Below are 24,658 nucleotides of genomic sequence, written 5' to 3' on the forward strand. Positions count from 1 at the left end.
ACACTGATTAGCTGAATGGAGAATCACTGTCCAGTGAATCCCACAAGGCTGTAACAGTGAGGCACTAACGGACGCACTAAATGGGCATCAAGGATCTGTTTAACGCTGGAGTGAACTTCTGGGTCCGGCAGCCATGGGAGGCCACGGGGGCAGAGGAGATGCCAGGGCTCTGCAGGATGGTGGGCAGCCGGGTCTGCAGGGGCCCAGTCCGACGACCGCAGGTGCTGGGGGCCGCAGAGAGCGATGGGGTTTGGAGGGGATCCCCATAACCTGTCACCGCCGGGGAGCGCAGCCGCGACGCCCGCTCGGGCGGAGGCCCAGAGCTCGGGCGGGCCGCCCCGCTGAGCCGGAGGCGGGGCCCGAGGGCCGCCCGGCGGAGAGGAACGCACGGGGCCCGCCCGCCGCGCCCGAGGTGGCCTCAGGACACCGACCGGGCCGGGCCCCGCCCCGCCCGCGGCCCCGCCGAGCCAGCCGCGCACGCGCGGAGCCGCCATGGGGCGGCCGTCCATTGGCGCATGCGCCGCCCGGCGGGGCGCGCGGTAAGTGGGGTCCGTCCGGCGGCGCGATGCATTGTGGGCGTGATTGAGGAAGTAAAATGGCGGACCTAGCGAACGAAGGTAGGCGGGCGCTGGCGGTGCGCAGCGGTGCCGGCCACGGGCCGCCGCCGGCTTGGCCCCGCGCCGCCGCGGCTCCGGCCTGAGCCGGGCCCCGCGATCCGCTCTCAGAGGCGTGCCCGGGCGCGGGCCCGCCCTCGGAAGCGCCCCCTCCCCGCGGCCCTGTCCCGGCCCCTCTGGGGCGAGCGGCCGGACAAAGGGAGCGCCCGTCCGGGCCGCCGAACTCCCCGCCGGCCCCTCTGTGCCCGGCGGGGCCGGCATCGTGGTGGTGGCCGGGGTTGGCGGCGGTGGGACCACGCCGGCAGGTGTCTCCCGCCTGGCTGGCAGCGGGCGGGCGGCGCGGCGGCTCCCGGGGCGGCGGCCGGCGGCGGGTCGGTGCTGCCGCGCTCCCTGCGCGCAGAGAGCCGGCCGAAGGCCCGCCCCGCCGAACGGGCCGCGCCGCCCCGTGGGGAGTCCCGAGCCCTTTGTGTCCTTCCGTCTCCTGATGCTTTTTGCGGTCATTGTCCGCCACTTCACGACTGGTGAATCTTCCCTTAATTCCCACTCGTGTTAATCCTTCCTCAAGCTAAGAGAATAACAGGCCGTTATATAAAACTAGGTGAGGTATGGTAATATATATATTGTTTTTGAAGCTGAAAACCTCTGAAGTAAAGAAATAGTGGCTTCATTTCTTTCTGAAGAGGATTAGGAAAACATGGGATGCATTATAGTAGGACTTGAGTGTTCTGCTCCAAGGTGTGTAGAATGTTGCTTAAGTGACAGTGGACATCAACAGTTTGCCTTTGAGAATGATTAACTTTCCTCAAAGTCTCTGCAAAAGCAAGTTTGTACCAGCTGTCTCTGTTGTTTCTCATCATTCTTCCCTGCTAATGAAAGGGGGGGGGGAAATGCCTGGAAGGAGGCGAATGGAAGTGTGTGAGGCCCCTTCTTTCCAGATTGTTTCTTATATTTGAACTCTGTACCAGTGGCAATTATAGTTTGGACATTAATGTTGAACAACAGGAAGCAAATATCTATTGTAGGTGTAGCTTTTGAAGGTGAAGTCTACAAGCAACTAACCACATAATTACACTTAAGTTATTTGACAAATCCTGTGATGCAACATGTCTCGGGCTGCTGCCTTCCAAACTCAAGATGAGCTGTCAGTGCCCAAAGAGGCATGATAAGTGGTCTCAAGAATGGTAGTAAATAGTCAAATGTGTAATGACTGTTTGTGAGAAACTTAATGACAGTATTTACCTACTGTCATTATAATGACCTTATAATAAATTTTGATGATTTAGTGTGTTCTTTTACAACTGAAAGTTTAGGAATGGCTTTCTTAAGTTGTGCAAACCCCTCACTTTACCTAGCCATTCTAGCGGGAAACATTAAGCTCAATGGAGAATTCCAAGTTACCAATGTTTAGTCTGTCTTTTGATGCTGATTCGTCACGGGTTTCTATGCCTACCCCTGTATTTCTGCAGAACTGTGTAGGCTGTCTGGGGGGGGGGGCGGGGGGAAGGTATGGTGCCATCCTTACTTTTTCGTCTGTTCTTCCTTTTTCTCTTCACACCCTTTCCTGACTCCAGTGACTTCTCTCACCTTCTAATCTCTTCAGCTGTGCCTGCATCTCCTTCCGGAGTTGTCATCTTCATCCTGTGCTGTTCTGTTTCTTCTTGCAATAAGAATGCGATATAATCTTTTGTAAGATTAAGTGAGATGAGCTGGCTTTTGAACTATTGTCTCTTCTGCTCATTCTGATATCATTGGCTGCGTTGTCTGGTGTTAGTTTTCTTTCCTCTGGTTCCATTTTTGAGGTGTCTGTACACCAGTGCAAATACACGTACTTTCTGGGATTGGCATCCTGCCGAAAGTCAGTGGATTCCGCAGTCTTTCTACTTGTTTGCTGTCTCTGACATGGCAATGATGTTCTCAGGTGACTTTCTTTTCTCCTCATTCTTAAACACATCAGTCTGATTTTTCCAGTACTGTTGGTGAATGTTTTCTTTCCAGGTGCCTGGTTATTTTCATTCAAATATAAGAAGTCACTATTTTGGTAGTGATAATTCTTTCGTCTTCTGCTTCATATTGATCTTCTCTTGTGTGAAGTATGTGATACCTAAATGTTCATGTTCACCAATGAACCACGGTTAAAACAAAAGTCTTAATATTCCTTAGTCTTGATTGATCTGTACAACAGTGCTGTCTCAATCATACTTTATTGTGAGGTGTAAAGCTAATTATTCTTTGGCACATAGTAGACGCAAATACCTAGAAAGAAGTTTTAGTCATTCTGGCAGATTGTTTTTGCTTAGCGTGTTTGAACAATAGCTTTTCTTGTCTTTTCATGCAAGTGAAACTCTCTTAGACTCTTACTCGTTTGATTGCTGCAGCAAACCTCCCAGCCTTGAAAAGTGCTGTTCTGTTCTGTCTGTGTCCTTTCATCTTACTCATACAGAGCTCTTTTAACCTGTCGCTTTTACCACACCCCTTTGTTTCAATTAATTCATTGAGGTTTTTTTCCAACAGTGTGTTAGTTATCTTTACCTTCTAGATTCTGATGTCTCAGTCTATTGTCTGTCTTAAATCACCACTGAGATGTCAATATTGCCTCCAAGTAGCCATTCTATTAATGTCCTTAAAACCTTCAAACTATTTTAACGGATGATCTTTCTGCGATGCATTTCTTCAAAGTTACAAGTGTTCCCTCTAATATTCTCATAACTACTTCACTTTCTTCATTCTGATCATTCCTTGAATTTTTCCATTCACTTGTTTTTTTCTTTAGTGAGTTGGTAAAACTGTACCCCTGCCTCTGTGTGGTTTGATGGCAAGCAGTATCTCGGTAGAAGGCGGCTGTTGGATTCAGGGGGTCCTCACTGCAGAGAAGGGGGGTGAAGGATGAGGTGGTCCAAGTGCCGCTTTCCAAAGAAGTTTGTACTGTGAAGTTCCCTGGGAACAGGTCCTGGTCTTGGCATTGCCCCTCATCGTGAGAGGAGATGAGCTGGTAAGCGTGGAGCTAATAAAGAGGAGGAGAGATAACTTCTTCCTGGCTGTGTGAAGTTTGATCGGCTTTGTCACAAAGATTTAGTGCCGTTGTCATAAAGGCTTTGGGGACTGGCATTGTGAGAAGACTGGCATTTGATCATTGAAAACCAGGAGTTTGGGAAGATAGGCACAATTGTTATTGTTAGTATTGTATTAAGTAGTTACCGAATGGTGTTAGAAATTGTCTGTGAAGTCTTTGGTATGGTGTCCTTTGTTGGTGTTTTAGCTGGATCACATCTTAAAACTTCACACGTGTGGCAGTGAAGTATCACGGAGCACTAGACAACTTCCTGTCAGGCATATATATTCACGATAACCTGAATGCTTTTCTCCTTAACTTGCTGTTAATGCACAACTAGTAATTAGTTTGTGTATAACTTGCTGCTGAAGCTGCTCTTTGGATGACGGGATCTCCTTGTGTTGAGAATGAATTTCTTTATCATATTTCAGTCACTGAAAAGGTACAGGTTTTTCTCAGGGCTAAAACGTGATGGCTTTCTTCACATTTCCCTTTCAGCAGGTGCCTGCACTACCTGTGTTGGCAAACTCTCTCCTTAGACACCAAACACGATGAGTTTTACTTTCTGAATCTGCTAAGTGTACGCTTCGTGATCGTAACAAGTTTACTGCCTTAAATGTACAGAAGAGGAGAGAATTGAAGCAGTTCCTTTCAGGGTAAAAATATCCTTCCTTTGCCAGACTTGTATGATGCTGACATTGCTTCTGTGCCGTTTCTGGGGTTTGTTTTTGCCCTGACTGTGTAATTCTGCTTACCTTATGGTAGCTTTCAGAGAGAGGAAGGTCTGTTGTTACTTTGAGGGGAAAAGCTGGCATGTGCCACTGTCCCTGACATTTGTAGACCCTATAAAGAAGATTATTTTTTTTTTTGCCCTGGTGATTTGCCTCAGATAAATTAGTGGATGCAAAGTTAGGCTGAGGGATTTGGGTTGGGCTTTTTTTTTTTGTTTGGTATTTTTTTTTTTCAGATATCCTAATAATTCACCCCCAAATACCATAAAGTACTATTTCATTTACCAGACAGAACTATCTAAATGCTTTATTAATTTTTGTTAACACTTTTTGAGTTCTTTATAGATATTTAATCTACATCGCAAAGTAGTTGGGTTGCCTCATGGTTTTCTTCTTCCCGTCGTGTGAAAATAAGCTAGTTTTTTTCCATTTCTGACTTGAAACGTTTGCTTTATATGAAGTACCTGAGCTGAAACAGTAAAATTACCTAACACAGAGGGTAACCTATTTCTATTAATGCCATGAGGCCTTGGGAAATGAAATAACATGTACTCTGCAAACACAAAAGGTTTGTGCTTTAAATAAGTGTATGGTATTTTTATGTAATCTTAAATAGGAAAAGCATTCTACCTTCCCATGCCAGCTGTGGAGGTACTGCCTGGAAGTAGCCTGCTTACTCATGCTGTAGGAGACAAAAAAAAAATAAAGGGTTGAAGATGAACGAGAACAGATGTTTTACATTGTAAAAAGCAACTTATCAAAGTTTTGGAAATGAGTCAGAAGTACCTTTTTTTTTTTCCCCCGATGTCAGTTATATTCACTGTGACATCACGTGTGAAGTCTGGCTAGAAGTGATCCAGTCGTGTTTCTTGTACTTTCTGACATGACGTATGACTGGACTTTGCTTGTGGGGGATCTTTTGGCCATCAGCTGTTGGTGTGGTAGCTTGCTCATTGCTTGCGTTCTGTTCGCAGCTGCTGGAAGTGAGGAGAGTCTTGTTTTGCTATCCACACCCGTAGAATTTTATAATGCTGCAAATTGTCCATATCTTTTCTACGTTTATTTTTAGCATGATTAGTCTGCTCTTTATAACTTAAATAGTGTCAAGGTGGAAAAAAAATCAACACTTTTGTGGCCTGAGCTGTTCAAATAAGCATAATTAAACTTAACTTTGAACTTAATTTTTTCTTGACCCTCAGGTAAGCCTTTCACAGGCAGTAAATTACCACTCTGAATGTTTTTGGTGAATTAACAATTTAATTGCTGTTCTCCTTTTTAACAGTCTTTTGCTCACGCTTTTTAACACTCTTTCATTGTTCATAGGTATGATCTGCTCTTTTCTCTCAGGTGATGAGAATTATTTTATTTATTATAATGAGTTAAAGTCAGAGCAGTTCAGTTACTCCCAACTTGCATGGTTTTAGTGTTGAAGATTGCTTCTTCAGATCTAAGCAAGGGCTTGCTTGCCTGGAAGTTTCTCAGTGTTTTTTTTTTTTTTTCTGCCTCTCACATAGGTTTCCATGTCGTCAGGCACTATTGCGCTTTAAAATGTAATTTGGAGTAAATTTTTAAAAAAGGTTTGAAACAGTGTAGTTCTCAGCTTTAAAAATAAATTCACCTCGTAGTAACCTGGCTACAGTAGGTCTGGTGAGGACTTGAGAATTGTTTCATGACGTGGGTCCTGGGCTCCTTCTAAAATCTAAAGATTAATTGTAGTTGCCAAGGTGGTGGGGGACCTGTGAGGAAAGGCTGAAGGAACTGGGCTTGTTTAGCCCGGAGAAGTGAAGGCTTCAGAGGCACATTTGGAACTTTCCAAGGTCTATGAGGAGACTATTCAAAAGACAGAGGTTCATCACACTTGTGTATGTTGGAAGGACCAAAGACAAAAGGTGAGAGGTGGAATGAGATATTCAGACTGGGTATAGAGAAAAGTTGGTGGTGTCTTTTTTTTTTTTAACCATAAAAAGCAGTAGAAGAGGTTACCCTGGGAGGCTGCTCAGCCTCCATCCTTGTGAGTTAAGACCAGACTGGATAACCTGATTGATCTGGTCTGACTTCATAGCCGGCCTTACTTGGAGCAGGGGGTTGGACCAGAGACCTCCTGTGGTCCCTTCTGACCTGAATTATCCTGTAGATATGGTACAGGATATGGTAGAGACAGAATGGTCTTGGTGGCAAAGGACAAAAATGTCTTTCTTGGCCGTTATCACTGCTTCACCATGGGATTTACTCTGTGAGCCTGGTAACTCTACAGAGAAATGTACCTTTGCACCGTACCAGGGGTTCCCCCCCATTTTTTGCCATTTTACCTTGTCTTTTCTTTTCACTTACGTGGCCTTCAAAGAAAGATTCAAAAGGGGCATATTTTTTACATCTATACACTTAAAATACCCATTGGATTTTTCACTAATGGAATGTTTCATGCTGCAGTGAAGGTTTAAAACTTTGTATTGCAAAAATAACTTCTGTGGCCACTAGAGGTGCCACCAACTGCTGTGGCTGCATTGGTGTGAAGGGGTGGAGAGGCAGAACAAGGCAATATTTTGTCCAGTTCCAGGAAACATTGTTTACATCGCAGAGTTTGGTATAGCTACAAATAGTCATGTATCCGAGTTTAAAAAAATCTCACATTAAATCGTAAATATAACTCGAAGAAGACACCTCTGCCTGGGCCACTGAGAGTTTTCTGCTTCTGTGTTCTGGTTTCCAGGGCATGTGAACCAAGCTGAGTAGGTTTAATAGCACATAGTGCATATATTGAAAGTTAATGAATCGACAGTGAAATAAATTAAAGGAATTTAGCTTGCGACAGCCAACTTTTGAGGTTTTTGTCCTCATTCATGCAAGTTGAAATGTCTGAAACTTGCAAATACGCTGCAGGAAGGAGTTCTGTGGATTCAGTCACTTTTCAGACTGGTTTCACAGCCTACCACCATTCAGAAGAAACTAAGTGGTTTGTTCAGGTTCCAGATCTTCGGACTGGGGACTTACTGTCTCTGTGGCAGTAATTACTGAACGTCTGCTTTCCTTGTTACATGCTTGGGCTTTCTTAGAACACCTTTACTGAGGGTGACTCGGTTAGAAAATCGATGTTGTTTCTGTCTGCTTGTCTGGAGAAAACTCAAGTTTGTTCCACACTACTTAAGAACTGTGTGCTGTGTCTCTTGGCATTTCAGATGGAGAAGATCTCATGTTATTTTACATGTATTTTACCTGAAGTTTGAAACTTGGGGTGGTTGTTTTTTTTTTTCCCTCATCCTTTATCCAGCTTTATTTTCCCTTTACCTTGGTGGCAGTTCTGTGGACCTGACGGATCCATTTTACTGTAGGTTATCCTTGGTGGAATGGAAGCATGCTCACCAGGTGCAAACATGATTGTCCTCCTCTGATGTTGTCTAGTAGAAACACTGAAATTCTCATTTTGAAGCAGCACTTAATAAGCTGCTCACCATGTGGGAAAAAAACTTCAACAACTGCTTAACATATGCATTTCTGTTCTACAAAAATAAAACCTGTTGTTGTGGTTCTTCAGTTAATAGGAAAACGTGGTTTGTGTAAGTGCTTTTGTAGGAAAATCATTAAATGCTAGAGAGCTCTAGTACATAAATGAATTCAAAAAACATATCTAGGAATCAGAACTGAAAGCTGAAGCCAGGCATTTGAACGGGAAGTTTGGCACAGGAATTTTTTACCAAGTGAGGTAATGGATGATCGAGAGCAATAATACTTTGCTTTAAATGTCTTCAATAATTGATGCCTTTGATGAAAATGTTTCCCCAAAACAATAAGGCTCAGAAAAATATGCAGTGTTTAGTGAAGGTGGTCTCATTAGACAATCCAGTGATCCCTTCTTGCCGTGGGCTAGAATTAGGGAAACATTTCCAGCATTGTGGTGTTGTTGCAGCCTTTAGAAAAGCCATGGTGAGCAAGTGTTCCCTGGTAAAGAACGTGCCTGGCTGAGCACTGGATGGCTGGTGGCTGTGAGTCCCTCTGTCTCGTCATCGTTCCTGCCAGGTGATAGTTCGTCTCACAGCCAGCAGGAGTGAGACTCCTGGATCCTGAGTGCTGGAGCACAGGGTTCCTTCCGTGGAGAGAAACTCCTGTGTGTTGCACAAGAGGGTTACCTTTTCCACCTTAACCAACAGGACCGGACATAGTTTGTTTAACTAGCTGCTTTTCCCAGTCTCATTAGCTGTAGCTGGACGCAATCTCTAATATTTGATTATTTTTTTTTACTCCATTTTCTCCTTTGGTTCTTCCATCCAATCTTTTATCTTTTTTTTTTTTTTGTGTGAGCTTTCTGCTGTTCCTGGCATCCCTGTTCTTTTTTTGTGAGTACCCAATTTTCTGTCATCACGCTCCGTCTCCTATTCTGTCCTGTTCCTTTGCATCAACTTCTTTGGTTCTCCATTCTGGACTTTTGCCAGCCATCCTGTGTTTCTTCTGTACCGTGCGTTGTCATTGGATCTGTTTTTTTTTATTGTTTGCTTTCTTCTCTCTCAGTATTTCAATCCTTTATTAGGCACTAAATAGACAAGTAGTTCTGTTCTGTTTGGTGCTCTTTGGTATTTGTGGAATTTGGTACAGGAGTCTCCTGTACGTTGTGTGTTACACAATCAAGTCCTGCTTTTGGGCAGATCCTCGAAAGGGAAGAACACTAATACAGCGTTTTATTGACTGGTTTGGCAGTCTCGGATAAAAGTAGACTGGTAGAATGCATTCTACTTGTCCCTGTAATTACAGCGTTAATGAATACTAAAGTATACCGCATGTGGCATGAAGTAATGAACATCGCTTTGAGGTAAAGGGTTGTAAGTTTGGAGCTTACGTGATGGAGCGTCCCACAGGGGACTCTCACTGGGGCCAAGGGAATCCAAAGGGATCCCTGGCGTGTCTCAACACACTCTTCTTTGGGACAGGTGTAGCAGCTCAGTCTTTGTTGATGACCTTAGTTAGTAGATTGTTTTTCATTTTTGAAATAGATTGGCTGCATTGCTCTTGTTAAGAAGCATTTTTAAGATTCATCAGTATTTGATGGATAGAAGAACTTGGAAAAGAAGGGGGGGAAAAAAGAGCAGGCAAAATGCTGCAGTAAGGAGCTTTATTTCACAATTAACTTTACCTTTTGTAGAACAAGTTACACCAGTCTTGCAAAATAGGTCTTGCAGTGTTTTTGCTGGGTTATCCCTCTGAGTTAGACCCACAGAAGAGTGGAAATACAAAATGCATAAGGAATCACAAATAAATGCACAGAGTTCTTGGAATAACAGTCATAATTTTTACATTTGTCTGGTAAAGTTTCGCGTTTTCAGCTAAACTGATCTAATAGCCGGCAGTTGCCAAATGAATGGTCTTATCCCCTTTTCCTTATATGCTGACACAAGTGCTTTGCTGCAACGGATTTATGGAGGATTTCGTGATGTTTTCTTTTTTTTTTTTTTTTTAGGCACAAGGTAATTCTTCTTGATGACTTCATATTTCTTTTTTATGGTAGCCTAAAAGTTTTAAAAACTTAAATTTTCTTAGATGTCTAGTCTTGTTTGTAAGAACGAGTAATTACAAAGATGCAACTTTTGCGAAGAAATTAGCCAAAATACAGCTCTCCCTGAATACTCTGGTTTCTCACTCTGAAAACAGACTTTGTATGCTGTACTTGTTTTTAGCCCCCCAAACATATAGGAGGGTTGCTGACTGCATCACGTACCTATCATTTCATTTCAAATACAACTCATACACAAGGTGTATCAGTTTGTTAAACTCTCAGAAAAATTAATTTCTGGTTTATCCCCTAACCCCCCCTTTTTTTTTTTGGTCATTATGGACATTTGAGGTAGTTTTGAGGTCTTTAAGGACAATGGAAAAAATACACGCGTTCTAGAAATTCATTCTGTTCTTGAAGACTAAATGTTGATGTGCTTATTTAGAAAATAGTGTCCCATTAATATTTGAATTGGAACTTCAAGTAGAAAGCAGACGTGCTCTTAAATTATGCAGAAAAGACTGGTGAGTCTATAAAAATATGCATAGAATATTTGGTTTAAATTGCAGACCTGCAAATGTTGGAGATTTAGGACATTTCTAAAGGTGTCAATGATAATGAAGTACAAGTATAATCAAGTGTCAGAGTTAGGCGACCTTTGAGAAGGTGTATGTGGGTGCGTACAGCAAGACGCCCTTTGCATTAATGCGTTACTATGGGGAAGGAAAAACCTTTGGGTGCAAGACTTAACGTGTTCAAAAAGTAAACTACTGCGGCAAAGGGCCTTTTCCTGCTGATGTACCCAAGTACGATGAAAGTACTTGTTTGAAATAGAGAGATCTGGAGGGAAAAGATAAATAGCTTTCAGGCATCAGTTGTATTGTTTCTTAAAATGCTTTTTCCTTTTGAGGATCAGGTTCTTATATGTTAGCAGGAACCAGTGGAAATGATTTGCGTAACTGAGATTTAAGTGGTTTAGGGATTCATTGTCAGTAAAAGCATCATAGAACGTAACACTTTCATATTAATCAATAGTGAATGTGGAAAAAAACCCAACAATTTCTCTTTTTACAGAAAAACCTGCCATTGCTCCACCTGTATTTGTATTTCAGAAGGATAAAGCACAGAAGGTAAGGAGATGTTGATATGTTGCTTTTTTTTGTTTTGTTCTGTAGCACTGGCTCATCCTGTGGTGAGCACTGTTTGCCTGTGTTGTTTTGAAGTTGAAGATGGATAATAGAGCATAATTATAACATTATTAATAGGCATAAGGCGAAGAGGTACTGGAGGGCTAAATGTGGGAAGATATGTGATTCTGGCATGAAACAGGTGGCTCTTTGGACAGAAGATGGACAAAATCTGGGAGAAAAAGTATCTTCAAAGCTGTATCTTGAACAGATGGCAAAGGAATGGTCACAGTTGCATGAGAAAACTAAAAAATGTCTTATTTTTACAACAAAGTTAAGACAAAGTAAAGAAAACCATGGTCTAGATTATTGCTTTTCACCTCCATATGGATGTATCTCATGCCTTTGGTTAGTAAGCTGTGAAGTGTCTGATTACCGTGGAAAATGGTAATGCTGTTCCCTCGCCCATTCCTCTACCCCTGCCACGTGTTCCTGTCCCCTGCCGTTGGGTCAGCGGTGGCAGTTATGGTGTTGAGGTGACTTGGAGCTGGGCTGTAATCTGCTCAAGGTGTTCCCTGGGTGAGCTTGTGGCGAACCAAGGGGCTGACACAACTCATCCTGTGGCTGCAGAAAGAAATGAGAGTCAAAGGAAGGAGCAGGACCTTCCCTTTAGCAGAAACTGCTATTAAATTGAAATAGATGTAATGGAAAACCATGGCTGTGTGGACTGAGTGCAGTATGGTTTATGTTCTCTTTACTTTGAAAGTGGCACACAAAATGTTATGGATGAATGCTAGGGCATAGTTTTCCTTACTTTTTTTTTTCCCCAAAAAATAATCCTTCCATCTTCTTATGTTGTAAACATATTTTTATTTTTTAGTAAAAGCAATTGATAAGAACCTTAATATTTTGCAGTATTTAATTCTGCCTGGTTAATAGTAAAAGCTGTTAACATTTGGAAAAAATAAAATCAAGGTTACCCTTGTTTCACCTGAAGCTGGTGGGAACCAAGAGAATTGTACTCATGTACACGATTCACTCTTTGTTGAATCACTGGATCGTTGTATTATCTGTGCAATCAGAAAATCTTCTCAAATGTTTGAATAGAAAAGCTGAGCCATTTTGCAGTTGGTTGCTTTTCTTTGGTTTGGGACAAGCATCAGACTCAAGCTTTCTCACGAGTTTAGTAGGCATATTCCTCAGCAGGAGCTTGAAATCTTTTGCCAGCTTGGAAAGGATTTAAATCTGCCGTTCTTCTAATATTAGCTGATCAAATTAAATATACCTCAAAGTAAATACTTGCAAGGTGTTCCTTCCAGTTACATTTTTTTTTTTCCAGTGACAATTTACATGTTTCTTGGAACACAGGGAGCGTTAGTGTTTGCACTGTCAGTTTGGATCGCATTGTTTCCTTCTAGGAAGCAGGTCTCAATCCCTGCTGTTGATTAGACTGTTCCTGAAGTCCCTTCTGAGTTGCACCATGGTGAGGTTTCTCCCCGTGTGTCCTTTAACCTGGCGGTTCTTCCACAGTTAGTCTGGAAGCAGTGATCACAGCAAGGTGCAACCCAAGCAGAGCAATGTGGTCCCGTGTCCTTTCTCTGCTGGCCTGGTCCTTTGGTGCTAAGCTGGCAGGTCTCGTGCTCTCGGATTCCTTCGTGTTGTAACCTCTGCTTCTGCAGACGGTGCATCCTCCAGCGGCCGGCACACAGCATCAGGCTGGGCAGGCTCCTGGGTTGGGCTGTGGGGCAGATCTGTTGCACTCTGGTACACATCAAGAAAATATTCATAAAAATGCTTAATGATTCTTTGGTCTGGCAGAGAGGATCCAGAGTTCAAGGGAGAGGGATCTGGGATTTAGTCTTCCCAGCTGCCTCCGTGGCTGCTGAGGACTGTGGCGCTGCGGGTGGCTGTGTGCAGGTAGCTCTGCCAAGGCCCAGCTGGAAAGCTACCGGGCGGTGGGATGGAGGGACCCTGTGTGGTGAGGCCTGTGGGTGACCCCAGAGGCAGAGGCGTTAGAAGTGAGTCAGGAACTAATGGAAATACGGAGTGGTGGTGCTGCTGCGGGGCGGGGGGGGGCGCGGGCTGGGCACACTCAGTCTGGGCGGGCAATAGGTCTGGCATGGCTGGGAAACAGGGCTTGCTCCTTGGAGCATGAAGAGTCTGCCAGTGGCATGTGTCACTTGGTTGCCAATCTCCAAAGCGTAATAACATCTAGTAATAAACGTAAATGTTTGTGTTCAACTGTGTAAGGTGTGGAGATGTACCATTTTCTTAAAAAGGAGGAGGGTTAATAATAAGGAGGTGGTTAATAATAAGGAGGTGGTTAATAATAACTTTAGTAGCTTATACTGTGTGCATTTGAGACTGGAGAGGAAGAAGGAGAGAAGCACCCATGCAGTGCTTCTTGCCATTTTATTAAATAAAGGGCCAAAGCCTGCTGGTTGCTTGTACCCGTACCTGGTTTTTGCAGTGTGGATACAATAGTGATAGAGTCGGAATACAGCGCTGTCAGCCAAAAGTAACACTACTTCCTATGTGCTGCATTTATCAGAAGCTAGCATTCAGGCCAGCCCAATGTCCCTTCTATCAACTTAATCAAGAAAAGGTGACTCAGGTTACACACTGGTTGAGACCTTTCGCTGTATTTTTGGAAAGACTAACAGCTAAATGTTACAGTTAACGGTTAACTCCATTATCGTTTCCATACGAGGTGTCTGGATAGGTGTGTTGGTGCCACAAAAAATTATCCTTATTAAAGTTAACAAGGAAAATCTAATAACAGAGGAGTTTTTCCTATAGCAAAGTTGTGAAGAAACTGCGAAAGTAACTTCAAAATAGTTGACAAACACCGCACTTCACAAATATGTAATTTCTCTATGTAAATTACAATTTTAATTTTGCAAAATGTCTGTTGAGTCGAGTTGCCTTTCTTCTGGAGCTGTAAGCAAAGCGTTCAGAGGCTTTTCGGCACCAACACAGCAACCTGACGGTAAGCTGAGGGTGAGGAGAAGGCATTGCATTGTGCATGCCATTGACTGTCCATGATGATTGCTCAGATGTCTGAGGCAGAAGAGCACTAGGCAAACACGCCGTCCTGGACAGAATTATTTTGTTGGAGAGTCTGCAGGCCCTCTCAGTGTTAGGGCTGGGGTGACACTGTTCCGTGGGCTTATCTGACTGCTCTGGAGCTAACGTTGTCTACTGTTAAGCTAAGAACATTATTTTTATAGAGATCTCTACTTAAGGTTGTGCTTGTAAGGCTTCAGACATCTATTTCTCGATTAGAAGTTGGAAAATATTCATCATGTTGCAGGACAAAGTGCATACTAGTCTGGAAACTGATTTTTTTTTTTAAATGGTTGTTCCAGCTGAGGTTGCATACAGCTTAGTAAAAGATCAGAACATGCAGTTTGTCGTGTTCATTTAGAGGGGACAAGAGGTGCACGATGTTCGGAAATGATGCCTCTTAATTTTCTTTTCAATAAGGATGTTATGGTGGTTTTCTTTTATATTTAAAAGGCAGGATTAGTCTATCTGTTCTGAATTTCATTATAGATAGCAATTAGTGGTGGATGTAAAGTTGGCTGCTTCTGCATTTGTTGAATGACTCTCCATTTTCATTATTTTCATATATCCTGAAGTCTTCGAGAACTATTTTTACAATGTGTGAAATAGAGATACTTCTTGCAAATATCTGCATGATGGCATCCGAATATCTTCCTTTTTTGTACACTGCTATTCATTTTTTTTTCTGACAAGCAGAGCTTCTAGTGCTGACACTAGTTGGAAAATTGCATCAGCTTACGAAGACTTATAGCTGTTAATATCTGAAAGCAACGTGAAGTCCTAACCTTGCTATGATAAGCACAGACTATTAACTGTTACTCCATTATGTAGCCTGATAACTCATACATGAACTATACTGTGCTTTCCACAGCACTTTTTGAATTAAAGATTTCAATTGATAGGTACAACTTTTTCTATGATTAATTTTTGTCACTTGTTAGACATGTATTTCTGCTCTGAAACTAATTTTAACTTCTGCCATAAAGTCATTTCCTGACAGTTTCTGGCCATAGGGCACTTGAAGTAAAGGGACTCTATCAGGGAGTGGAGCGACAGGATAAGGGGGAAGGGTTTGAAACTGGGAGAGGGGAGATTGAGATGAGATCTGAGGCAGAAATTGTTTGCTGTGAGGGTGGTGAGCCCCTGGCCCAGGTTGCCCAGAGAAGCTGTGGCTGCCCCATCCCTGGAGGGGTTCAAGGCCAGGTTGGCCGGGGCTTGGAGCAACCTGGGCTGGTGGGAGGTGTCCCTGCCCAGGGCAGGGGGTGGCACTGGGTGGGCTTTAATGTCCCTTCCAACCCAAACCATTCTGTGATTCTATAAGTTATTTTATGAAGTTAACTTTCAACATGCATTTCTGAGATCGAGTTATTCTGAAGTCTTTCTTGCATTTACCCATTTTAAGTAGGTATAATAGCTCAAACAAATTTAACCAGTAGTCTTGTAAAGAAACAATTTGTCCAAAAATGCTTTTAAAGTAGTGTCCTTTGTTCTGCAAGTGTGAGCTGTGGTGGTCTTCAGCTCGTAGATTCCAACAATGGCAGGATCGTCATGACTCCCTAATCATCAGTACCACAAAAGCTAGATAGCTCAGATTTAAAAAAGATTTTTTCACTATAAAACGAGCCATTGTCTGTTGTGTAGCTTGCACCTTGCCCTCTTCCCTCCACCAGCCCGGGTTGGGGTAATAGTAGAATATAGAAAAGAACACTATTTCTATCTTGCTATATAACCAGTTGTGGTCCGTGTACTGCTTCGTGGGTGAATTGGGAGTGACGAGCTTTTAAGGATGGCTCGCAGGAAGAAGTTACTTGATATTTGGATCACGTCCTAGACGTAAGCGGTGCCGCAAAATGATGCGAAGAGTTCAAGGGGTAACTGGCACCTGGGTTGTAAAGGTAAAGGAGTAGTTCTGGAGTGAACAAGGATTTACCCCCTTAAGTTGTTATATCTGTTGTCATGGTCTTAACTGTGGAGCTTTAAAAATAGATGCGGAATTGCAGAAGTGATTTAAGTGATTAGAAAGGTGGCATTCCTGTGGAGTCTGGAGGGCAAGATCACGAGTTTAGAAGAGAGACAAATGTATTAGACATTACATAAAGTAGAGATTGAAGTCCTGGCTTGATGTAGTGTGATTTGGAAATGCCTGGATTTTGGTGGTTTGAGGAGGTGGATGATTAGAAAATACTGTTTGTGCTACGGGCATGACTTGTAGATTTGAGACGGTAGAAGAGAGAGAACTGTGGAGGAAGTAACTTGTGTAGGGAGAGGCTACAAGATGTCTTTTTTCCAGGCTCTCTTAGCATCGTTAGCGCAGCTGCCAGGTGGTTTTGTTAGGGAGACCTAGTTGAACTGTGTTGTAAATCAATTAAGGAGTTAAAGTTAATGCCTAAGAGTTCATAATCATGAATATATTGCTACACTGCTGCACTCAGAAGAATCATAAATGTATTTGGAGCGGACAGTTGTGGTGCGAGGCAAAGCTTAGAGGAGTACAGAGGGGCTGGTAGTGTCAAAGATGATTGAGAGTACCAACGAGAGTTGTCCTCAGCTGTATGCAGGTAAAGGTTGTGAAAAGATATACTGAGTAGTCTTTTTTTGGCCATTGGATGTGGGTGCTATTTTGGGGAAAACGAGGAAAGGAGGCATAAATAGCACAACTTAAACTGGGAGGAAAAACTGACCTAAGAGTGTTTGTGGCAGCGTTAGGAAAAAAAAAAAGGAATATTATTTCCTTGCCTATATTTGGTGTTTTTAGCATCACGTTAATCTTTGCTTTTATGTATTTCTTCATGTCTCCCCTTATTTCCTGCAACGCAGAGGAAGCCAAATCTCCAAGTACGCTTTTATGTGCTTAGTCTAAGTGTGGGTTTTTTGTGTTTTAATAAAATAGATGTTGTTTGATCTGGCTGAGCGAGGTGGGTTTGTGTAGGTGCCTTCGTAACGTTAGTAGTCTCTCTGTTGATCTTTGCCTTAGTATTTAAGAGACAGGAAGAGATTTCTGCCAAGTCCACCAAGAGCTGCACTTAAAAGGAATGCTTCCTCTGGAGAAGGGGCAGCTCGCGGCGAGGCATAAATCGTCACAGACGTGAGACATTACAGCAAAAAGGGTGAGATGAACTGTTCTTCACCAGCTCCAAAGAACTTTGAACAAGAACTTAGATCAGAATTTATGAAGTTAAGAGATTAGCAAACGCTTTCAATAGTGAGCGTGACTGAAGACTAAAACAAATTTCAGGAGCTTGCAGTTTCCCTTGGATGTGCTTTTTTGAGTACAGCCGTACAAAATTCTGCCTGGAGCAGTTTTGGTTTGACAAATCCTCAAGGCCTTTGTTGGTTTTGTCTTCTCTGAGTTAAACCATGTACTATTTGCAAAGTTCTGAAACTTGCATACTGCGTGATCCATTTAATGTATTGATTTTTTTTTAAATATAATTTTATGTATTGACCTGGCCAAGAAATTCTCATCTTTGCATCAGATTTTTCTGCATAAAAGTGGTGATTGGTGGTAATTGTTATTTTTGGTTTGTTTCTTTTCTGAGTCCTGGAGCACATATTCCAGTTTTTCTTAGGACAGAAATGAGATTTATGCCAGAAGGCTACCTCACTTATTTAACTTTGGAAAATACTTGTCAAGTATTACAAGAATTACTACAATCTGATGGATGTTTTCTTAGCCTACTTTGGAGTGTTCTAAACTCTATTGATATGAATTACTTGCAAAATAACTTATTGTCATTTCCACTTTTAAGTACGTAGCACAAGCGTGTGTTGAATGATCTGGCCTCTTGCATTATTGGTGATTTTACGATCTCTAGCTAGAAGTCAGTGTAAATTGCTGATAAGGCTCCTTTTTCTTTGCATTTCTCCAATCGCTTTCTGAACCCAAGCGTACGAGCTATGGCCATCTGCATGATCCTCTAACAGGGGGTTCAACAGGGTGGGCTTTCTGTCTGCTTTAGTTTTGTGTTGGCTTTTTGGTTTTGAACCTGTTATAGCTTAGTTTAATTTGATGCTTTCAGACTCTTGCTCTGAGAGAGTCACTGCATTGCCATCCTATATGCCGCTCATGATTTCATAGTTATATTCCTGCTCTTTTTCCCTCCAAACTCTGTGTATTATCGATGAAGAATAATAATAAGGTATTTAGCTATTTTTATGTGGAAACACTTCTGTACCCTCTTCCTGTGCATTATTTTGCTTCTTACGGACACTGAATATCTTCAGCCCCAGAGTCTGTCTGCAGTTTCCGAATTGATTCCTGCTGCCTCCAGATCCCTGGTGATGGTGAGCTCATCCTGAGGTTCATTCTGGCTTTTGACAAGGACGGTCTGCCCCGTCCTCATTTACCAGTGCTGTTTTGGTTATAGAGTCATAGAATCACAGACTGGTTTGGGTTGGAAGGGACCTTAAAGCCCCCCCAGTGCCACCCCCTGCCCTGGGCAGGGACACCTCCCACCAGCCCAGGTTGCCCCAAGCCCCGGCCAACCTGGCCTTGAACCCCTCCAGGGATGGGGCAGCCACAGCTTCTCTGGGCAACCTGGGCCAGGGGCTCACCCCCCTCACAGCAAACAATTTCTGCCTCACATCTCACCTAAATCCCCCTTCTTCCAGTTTCAAACCCTTCCCCCTCGTCCCGTGGCTCCCCTCCCTGCTCCAGAGTCCCTCCCCAGCTTTCCTGGAGCCCCTTTAGGGACTGGCAGGGGCTGGAAGGTCTCCGCGGAGCCTTCTCTTCTCCAGGCTGAACCCCCCCAGCTCTCTCAGCCTGTCCTCCCAGCAGAGGGGCTCCAGCCCTCCCAGCATCTCCGGGGCCTCCTCTGGCCCCGCTCCAACAGCTCCGTGTCCTTCTGCTGTCGGTGCCCTAGCGCTGGAGGCAGCACTGCAGGGGGGTCTCCCCCGAGCGGAGCAGAGGGGCAGAATCCCCCCCTCGCCCTGCTGCCCACGCTGCTGGGGATGCAGCCCAGGCTGCGGGGGGGTTTCTGGGCTGCCAGCGCACGGTGCCGGGGCGTGTGGAGCTTCTCCCCCACCGACACCCCCAAGTTCATCTCCTCAGGGCTGCTCTCAGTCCAGCGGGGAAAAGAGCTTTCAGGTATAAAACATTAAGTGGAGGACTGAGGTGTTTACCCATTGTCTTCAGATATGAAGAACATGTATATGTTGTAAGTGCTGTGGCCAGTTCCAGACAGCCTTTTCATGCTTTTCTTCTGAGCCAATGAGGTAACACTAGCAGAGTGCTAGACTTGGTTTAATTTTTGTAGACAAACAAAACATTTCTTTAATTCTACTCTCTCATTCTGTGGAGTTTTAAGTTAATGTTTGAGTCCATTAGTAACAGCTTCAGATAAAAACCAGAAGATTTTGAAAATACAAAATGAAACGAACCCGCTAATAAAATTGCATGTATTGTTGTCTGTTTGAGGACAGGCCAAGTTGTAGCTGAAGAACTTTGGACTCTTAGGATTTAAAAGCTGCTGTTTATTTTTGAGGTTGCTGTTTGCTCTGTTTTGCATGGACCTGGGCAATGAAGAGTTTTTAGTCTCTCTTCATTCTGCTGAATGCTTTCTGAGAGCAAGCCAAGGTTATGTGCTGCTTAGTGACATCGTCCCCTAACTGCTTGGTTCTCCAGATACTTCACCATCAGGCAGCAGGGGGCTTGGCCCACAGACTGCAGCTGGGAGAATGTCCTTGTCCTGCATGTTATCCGTGGACTGTCATTTAGTCCTTTATCACAATGCGGTTGTTCAGGCTCAAAGCCTTTAACTTTTCTCATTCTTCGGTTGTGTGCAGAATATGATAATGCTTCATTTTTGTTCTACAAGTGGGGACTTGCAGCATTAAATGATCTGAAGAACTGTAAAGAGTCTATGGCAGAAGTTTAGCATGTATCAAATCTCTTTAGTGTGCACTAGCTATCCCGTCACCCTCCTCCTTGAAACAGATATACAAACTCTGTCATTTACAAAAGAAAACATTGGCGTTGCTTTTCAAATAATTCGGGGTGAATATGAAAGGATTGTGTGTCCTGTGTGACTGTTACAGTGGATTTCTCTGGAGAATTTTGTAGTCAACCCCGCCTGCCTCAAACGTGGTCTGGAGAAGCGGTGAAGGACAGTTATTTACAGAAATTGTCTATTTAATTCTTATGTCTGAATCTGGGGGTAAAAGCAATCAGCTGTCCTTCAGGTCTTAAAGGAGGAGTTAAACCCCAACAAGCCCATGGCTGGCAAAAGTGCTCTTTTCCTGGGGACGCTGGCATTTTTAGCTAACTTTCAAAAAAGCGCGTTTGCTCCAACGGGTGGTTTTTGTGGGGAGGGGAAGCTAATTCAGCCAGCAGGTTCTGTTACCTGTTGTGCGTATTTGAACTGGTGTCTCAGCAGCGAGCGATTCCTTCTGCCGTGCTGTGAAACCAGTGGAATTTAAAAAGGGCTTAGCGGATCCTCTCACTAGGACAACTGCTCTCTCGTGTTGCAGCCTTGCACTGAAGGGACGTTGTCTTTTTTGCTCCCAGTCCCCTGCAGAGCAAAAAGGTTTGTCGGATTCAGGCGAGGACCCCCAGGGAGAGGCTGAGCCCCCCCACCATGGTCTGGGTCACACAGAACCAGCTGGTGAGCGCGACTCTGAGCACCCTGCTCCCGCTGCGGCCTCAGTCAGTGCTGCCCTGAGTCCCGCTGCTGAAGCCCAGCTTCCTCCTATTCAACACGAACTGGCAGGGGTAAGTGTCAACCTACCACGTACTTCTGCTGCTGAGGGGATTAAAGAAAAAAAATCCCTTCTACTAGGAGGAATCTGTCACTGTTAACTAGAGGTAGTGCCGCTCACGATCTCTCTGGTTCCATGATCTCAAGTGGTAGTCCCCTCTAAGCTGTTTATTCAACTAGTAGAAATTAAATTTGTTTGGGACTCACTCCTTAGTGGGTGTAATTATAGAAGACGCATCAAGTATTAATTTCAAAATTTAGGGTGTAAGCTGCGTGTTTGCTAAGGATGAGAGCTCTTCTAAACGAGTGAGGAAGTGGGTGTATATAGGAGGGATTTGCTTCCCGCAGCTCAGCCGAGGATTGTTTATTCCCTCCGAGCCATAACGCCGCAGCTTGATAAAGCGAGCAGCTAATGCTCTGTTTCCACTGGATAGAAACAGGCACTTGTCAGCCTAAACTGTAATGTACTTATCAGTTTAAAAGCAGCAAGAGAGATGCTAAAGCAGCATTTTGAATTTAGGTACTTGAAAAAAAAAAACAATAAATCAGTAACTTGAGGTAGGAAAAGCTGTCAGCGCTGTTAATTTCAGTTTTTTCTACTGATGGTGCAGCAAAATATTTTTGGAAAGATCAAGCGACTAAATTGCTACCATACGGTGTTTCAGAGCAATTAGAAGTGTTCGTAATCTTTCTGGGTGGTGGACCGTGTTTTCGTGGTGCAGGTGAGTGTCACTGCTCATTGTGACACACGCTGGGCAGGTGCCCTTTGATAGATCTTTGCCTGTTAAGGGTGATCCACACAGTACCTGCACCCTTGACTTGCACTAGTGGGGTTTTTTTTGTTTGTTTTGTTTTCTTTTCAAGAATGGGCCATTTCAAGTGAACTCAGTGCCGAATGGATTGTCATAAGGTACAAATAACTGTAGGTTAAGCCCCTTTTGGTGTCCAGACTGTCAGGTGTTGCAGACCTGCTGCAGAAATTTTTCTATTTCTTTTTTTTTTTTTAAAGTTTAGAGTTTTTAAGGGTTAGTATTTTAAAATACAGCTGGTAAATGTAGTCACAGACTTTTATGTTGGTTTTCTAGCATTTGAAATTGCCAGTGTTACTAGAACGGGCCGAGAGAACTGTGTTAACCAGACCTTCAGGAAAACTGCAGCAAGCGGTCATTATCTCAGACCTGTTCTTAAAGGGCAGAAAATCTTACCCTGGTTAAGCCAGGTCTGAAAGAAATTTAAGAACCAAAAACGCTGTTGGGGAATGTACACAGGAATTCCTGGTTGTACAAAACACATGTCTATGCATCTGTGAACTTTACTCCGTTCGCTTAAATTGATGGAGTAGTGCGGTGGTCAGTGTAGGCATGTAACTGGCCTTCGTATGCACTAGAAAGCATTCTTCAAGTTATCCTGGTTTCCCAGAGTAAAACTGTCTCTTACCTTGAAATATACAGGTTGATGCATCTTCAGAGTGCTTAATACTGGTTTGCCGGAGCAGAAGGCTTCATGTAATCTTCCCAGGATGTTGGGAAGGTAGATGAGTTAGGACTGAGCTCTGAAGAAGATACACTGCGTATTTCTTGTTTACTCGGTACTGTTTGTACATTATTGTGGTGTGGCCAGAGAGACGGCCTTTCGCAGGACTGATTTTCATGTCTGGACCTTCAGCTGCCTGACCCAAGCCAGCCTCCAGCAGCGTGTAGCCGTGCCAGCAGGACTCCGTTAAGTTTAAGAGGTTCTGGAAGAGCTTTTAAGCAACAGCCGTGGCAGTTCAATAATGCTTGTAAATGTGCAAGTGTCTGGATTGCAAAAGTGCTGTACCATGCTCTGAACTCCTTTATGTAAGACTTTTTTGCATCTTAAATGTATTTTTCAAAGATAAACACTGTAAGTGTTCTCTTAGAGTTTTCACCTAGTTACCTCCTCACTTTTTTTGCTTTTCCTGACTTCTCCCTTGCCTTCCCTGTTTCTGCTCTTCATCGTGATTAAACAAAAACTGACAGATTTGTTAGGTTTGTTTAAATTCTTCTCTGCTGGTTTGTTGTAACAACTGCATGAAGAAGTAATGGGTGTAAAGCAGCAGTGTTTGTACTTCAGTGTGGGATGGTTAATTGCTTTCATTTGCACTTTAAAAAAAATAATCAGATGGTAGCCTTTAAAAAAGGTAATTTGGTTAATTAGAAACGAGTCAGAATTGTAGGAGCCTCTATTTAGAAAGAATTGTAACTTTTCTGTAGCTGGATTTCTAAAAAGTGAGGGGAGAAGGGAATGAGTGAAAGGTGCCCTCTGCTCTTAAACGAGGAGTAAATAGTAGGTTGGATTCTGATGTTATTTTTTTAAAGTCTCTTCTGCTTCTTATTTCAAAGAACTGGCTGGAGAGCAGCTGAGTCACTTTGCAGGGTGAGATGGCCCTGGCTCTCCTTTCTGTTGTGTAGAACGCTCGTGTGAAACGTCTGTTGCTGTAAAGCACAGGCTGAGTAGCCTGGAAAGAGAGGCCTGTCATGGGAAGGCTGGACTGCTGTTTATTATCACTAATTGTGATCCGATTTTTTTTTCCAGTCTGTCAAGTAAACTGTTTGTCATGCATATATTCCCCCCCCCCCCCCTTTTTTTTTTGTCTAGTCTCCCCAGCTTCTCCTGAATAAGCAACACTGGTGAGCAACTTTTGGCTGCCGCATTAGCTTACTTTATAGGATGACTTCATAAGAAAATGAAGCCTATGGTAATACAGTATGTCGGCCCCGAGCCTCCTGCCTTGGACCTTCTGCCAGGTCTGAGCAGAGCTCTGGGCTCCGGACTCCTCGGTGGTCAGTGGTAGAGGCGGATTAGAGAGGAGAGAAAACGTTTGACTTCTCACTGCAGGTTATTCCACATTGCTCGTCGTTCTAGATGGGGTCTGGGGGAAACCAGGCTTCACTAGATCACGTGCATGCAGCTTTATTTTCTTGACAGCCTTTCATCTAGCAATGAAAGATTCGGGAATATTTTTCAAGATATGTAAGAGTGAATTGGTTGTGGGGGAAAGCAACATTATAGTGAGAAAACTTGAGATTTATCCAAGGTTGAGAAGACCTGATAGGTGAATGCCCAAGTAGTGTGGAGCGAATATTGACAGTGAGTTTTTTAATAAAAGCAAGGAAACAGGGTGGTGTGTGTCTTCTACTGGGTGCAGAGTATAAAAAAATTCAAAAAAACAGTTCCGTGTAGTGTTGGTAACTCTGCAGTGGAATAACTCGTGCATATGCTCATTCATTTGAAAACAGAAAATGGCAGCTGAATATCTTAAATGCTCAGGTGGGAGTTTCAGTACTGAGGTAGATGTAAATGAGGTTGTTCTGTCTGTGTGTGCTTGGGGATCAACCTAAAGGATTATGACTTGTTTCTTCCCTGGCCCTTTAAATTCCTGAGTCTAAGAAAGCTTTAGGTCTGTTGTTGTGTTTCTCTGGTAGGAGTTATTTGCGAGGCCTGTCCCAGCTTCCCCAAGCAGTAGTTGCCAGTGTGAAATGAGTAAGGATGGGAGGCAGCATACCAAATGATCTAGATATTGAGATGCCTATGTAGGAAAAAATACATTTGAGAGAAAGGAAAGTCCTGTCTTACTTCTGGGCAGCATCGTCTTTGACTAGGGTTGGCAATATCAGTAACTGCTCTAAAGCTAGGCAAGAGCCCATGTGACAAGAGTTAAACCTCCTAAAACTCCTGGACTAGGAAGCATGGAAGTCAGAGGGAACAGATACTTAACTCTGCTTTGCCCTCAGTAGGTTACAGAGTTGGTTTTGGATATTGATGCTCCTTGCCCACTAAACGTGGTGATGGTATATTTGGTTGTACTTGGCAGCCATTAATTAAACGACAATGATGTGATAATTTGAAGCTTGTGCTCTACAGGTTTGACTCTCA

The 24,658-nt window shown here is 43.5% G+C and overlaps 1 protein-coding gene across 2 annotated transcripts in view; it reads left to right on the top strand.

The window, feature by feature from the left end:
* Positions 1-509: 509 nt before the first annotated feature.
* Positions 510-24,658, top strand: part of RANBP3 (RAN binding protein 3) — a 52,066-nt gene continuing 27,917 nt past the window's right edge. The window contains exons 1-3 of one of the 2 annotated variants that reach the window (XM_054182004.1): positions 510-617; positions 10,948-11,003; positions 20,572-20,775. In XM_054182004.1, coding sequence (XP_054037979.1) covers positions 596-617; positions 10,948-11,003; positions 20,572-20,775 — 282 coding nt within the window. In that variant the 5' untranslated portion in view covers positions 510-595. The remainder of the gene's footprint in view (positions 618-10,947; positions 11,004-20,571; positions 20,776-24,658) is intronic. The other variant, XM_054182006.1, reaches the window with a different exon arrangement.

This window comes from Rissa tridactyla, chromosome 22, assembly GCF_028500815.1.
Source record: "Rissa tridactyla isolate bRisTri1 chromosome 22, bRisTri1.patW.cur.20221130, whole genome shotgun sequence".
NCBI classification, from domain to species: Eukaryota; Metazoa; Chordata; class Aves; order Charadriiformes; family Laridae; genus Rissa; species Rissa tridactyla.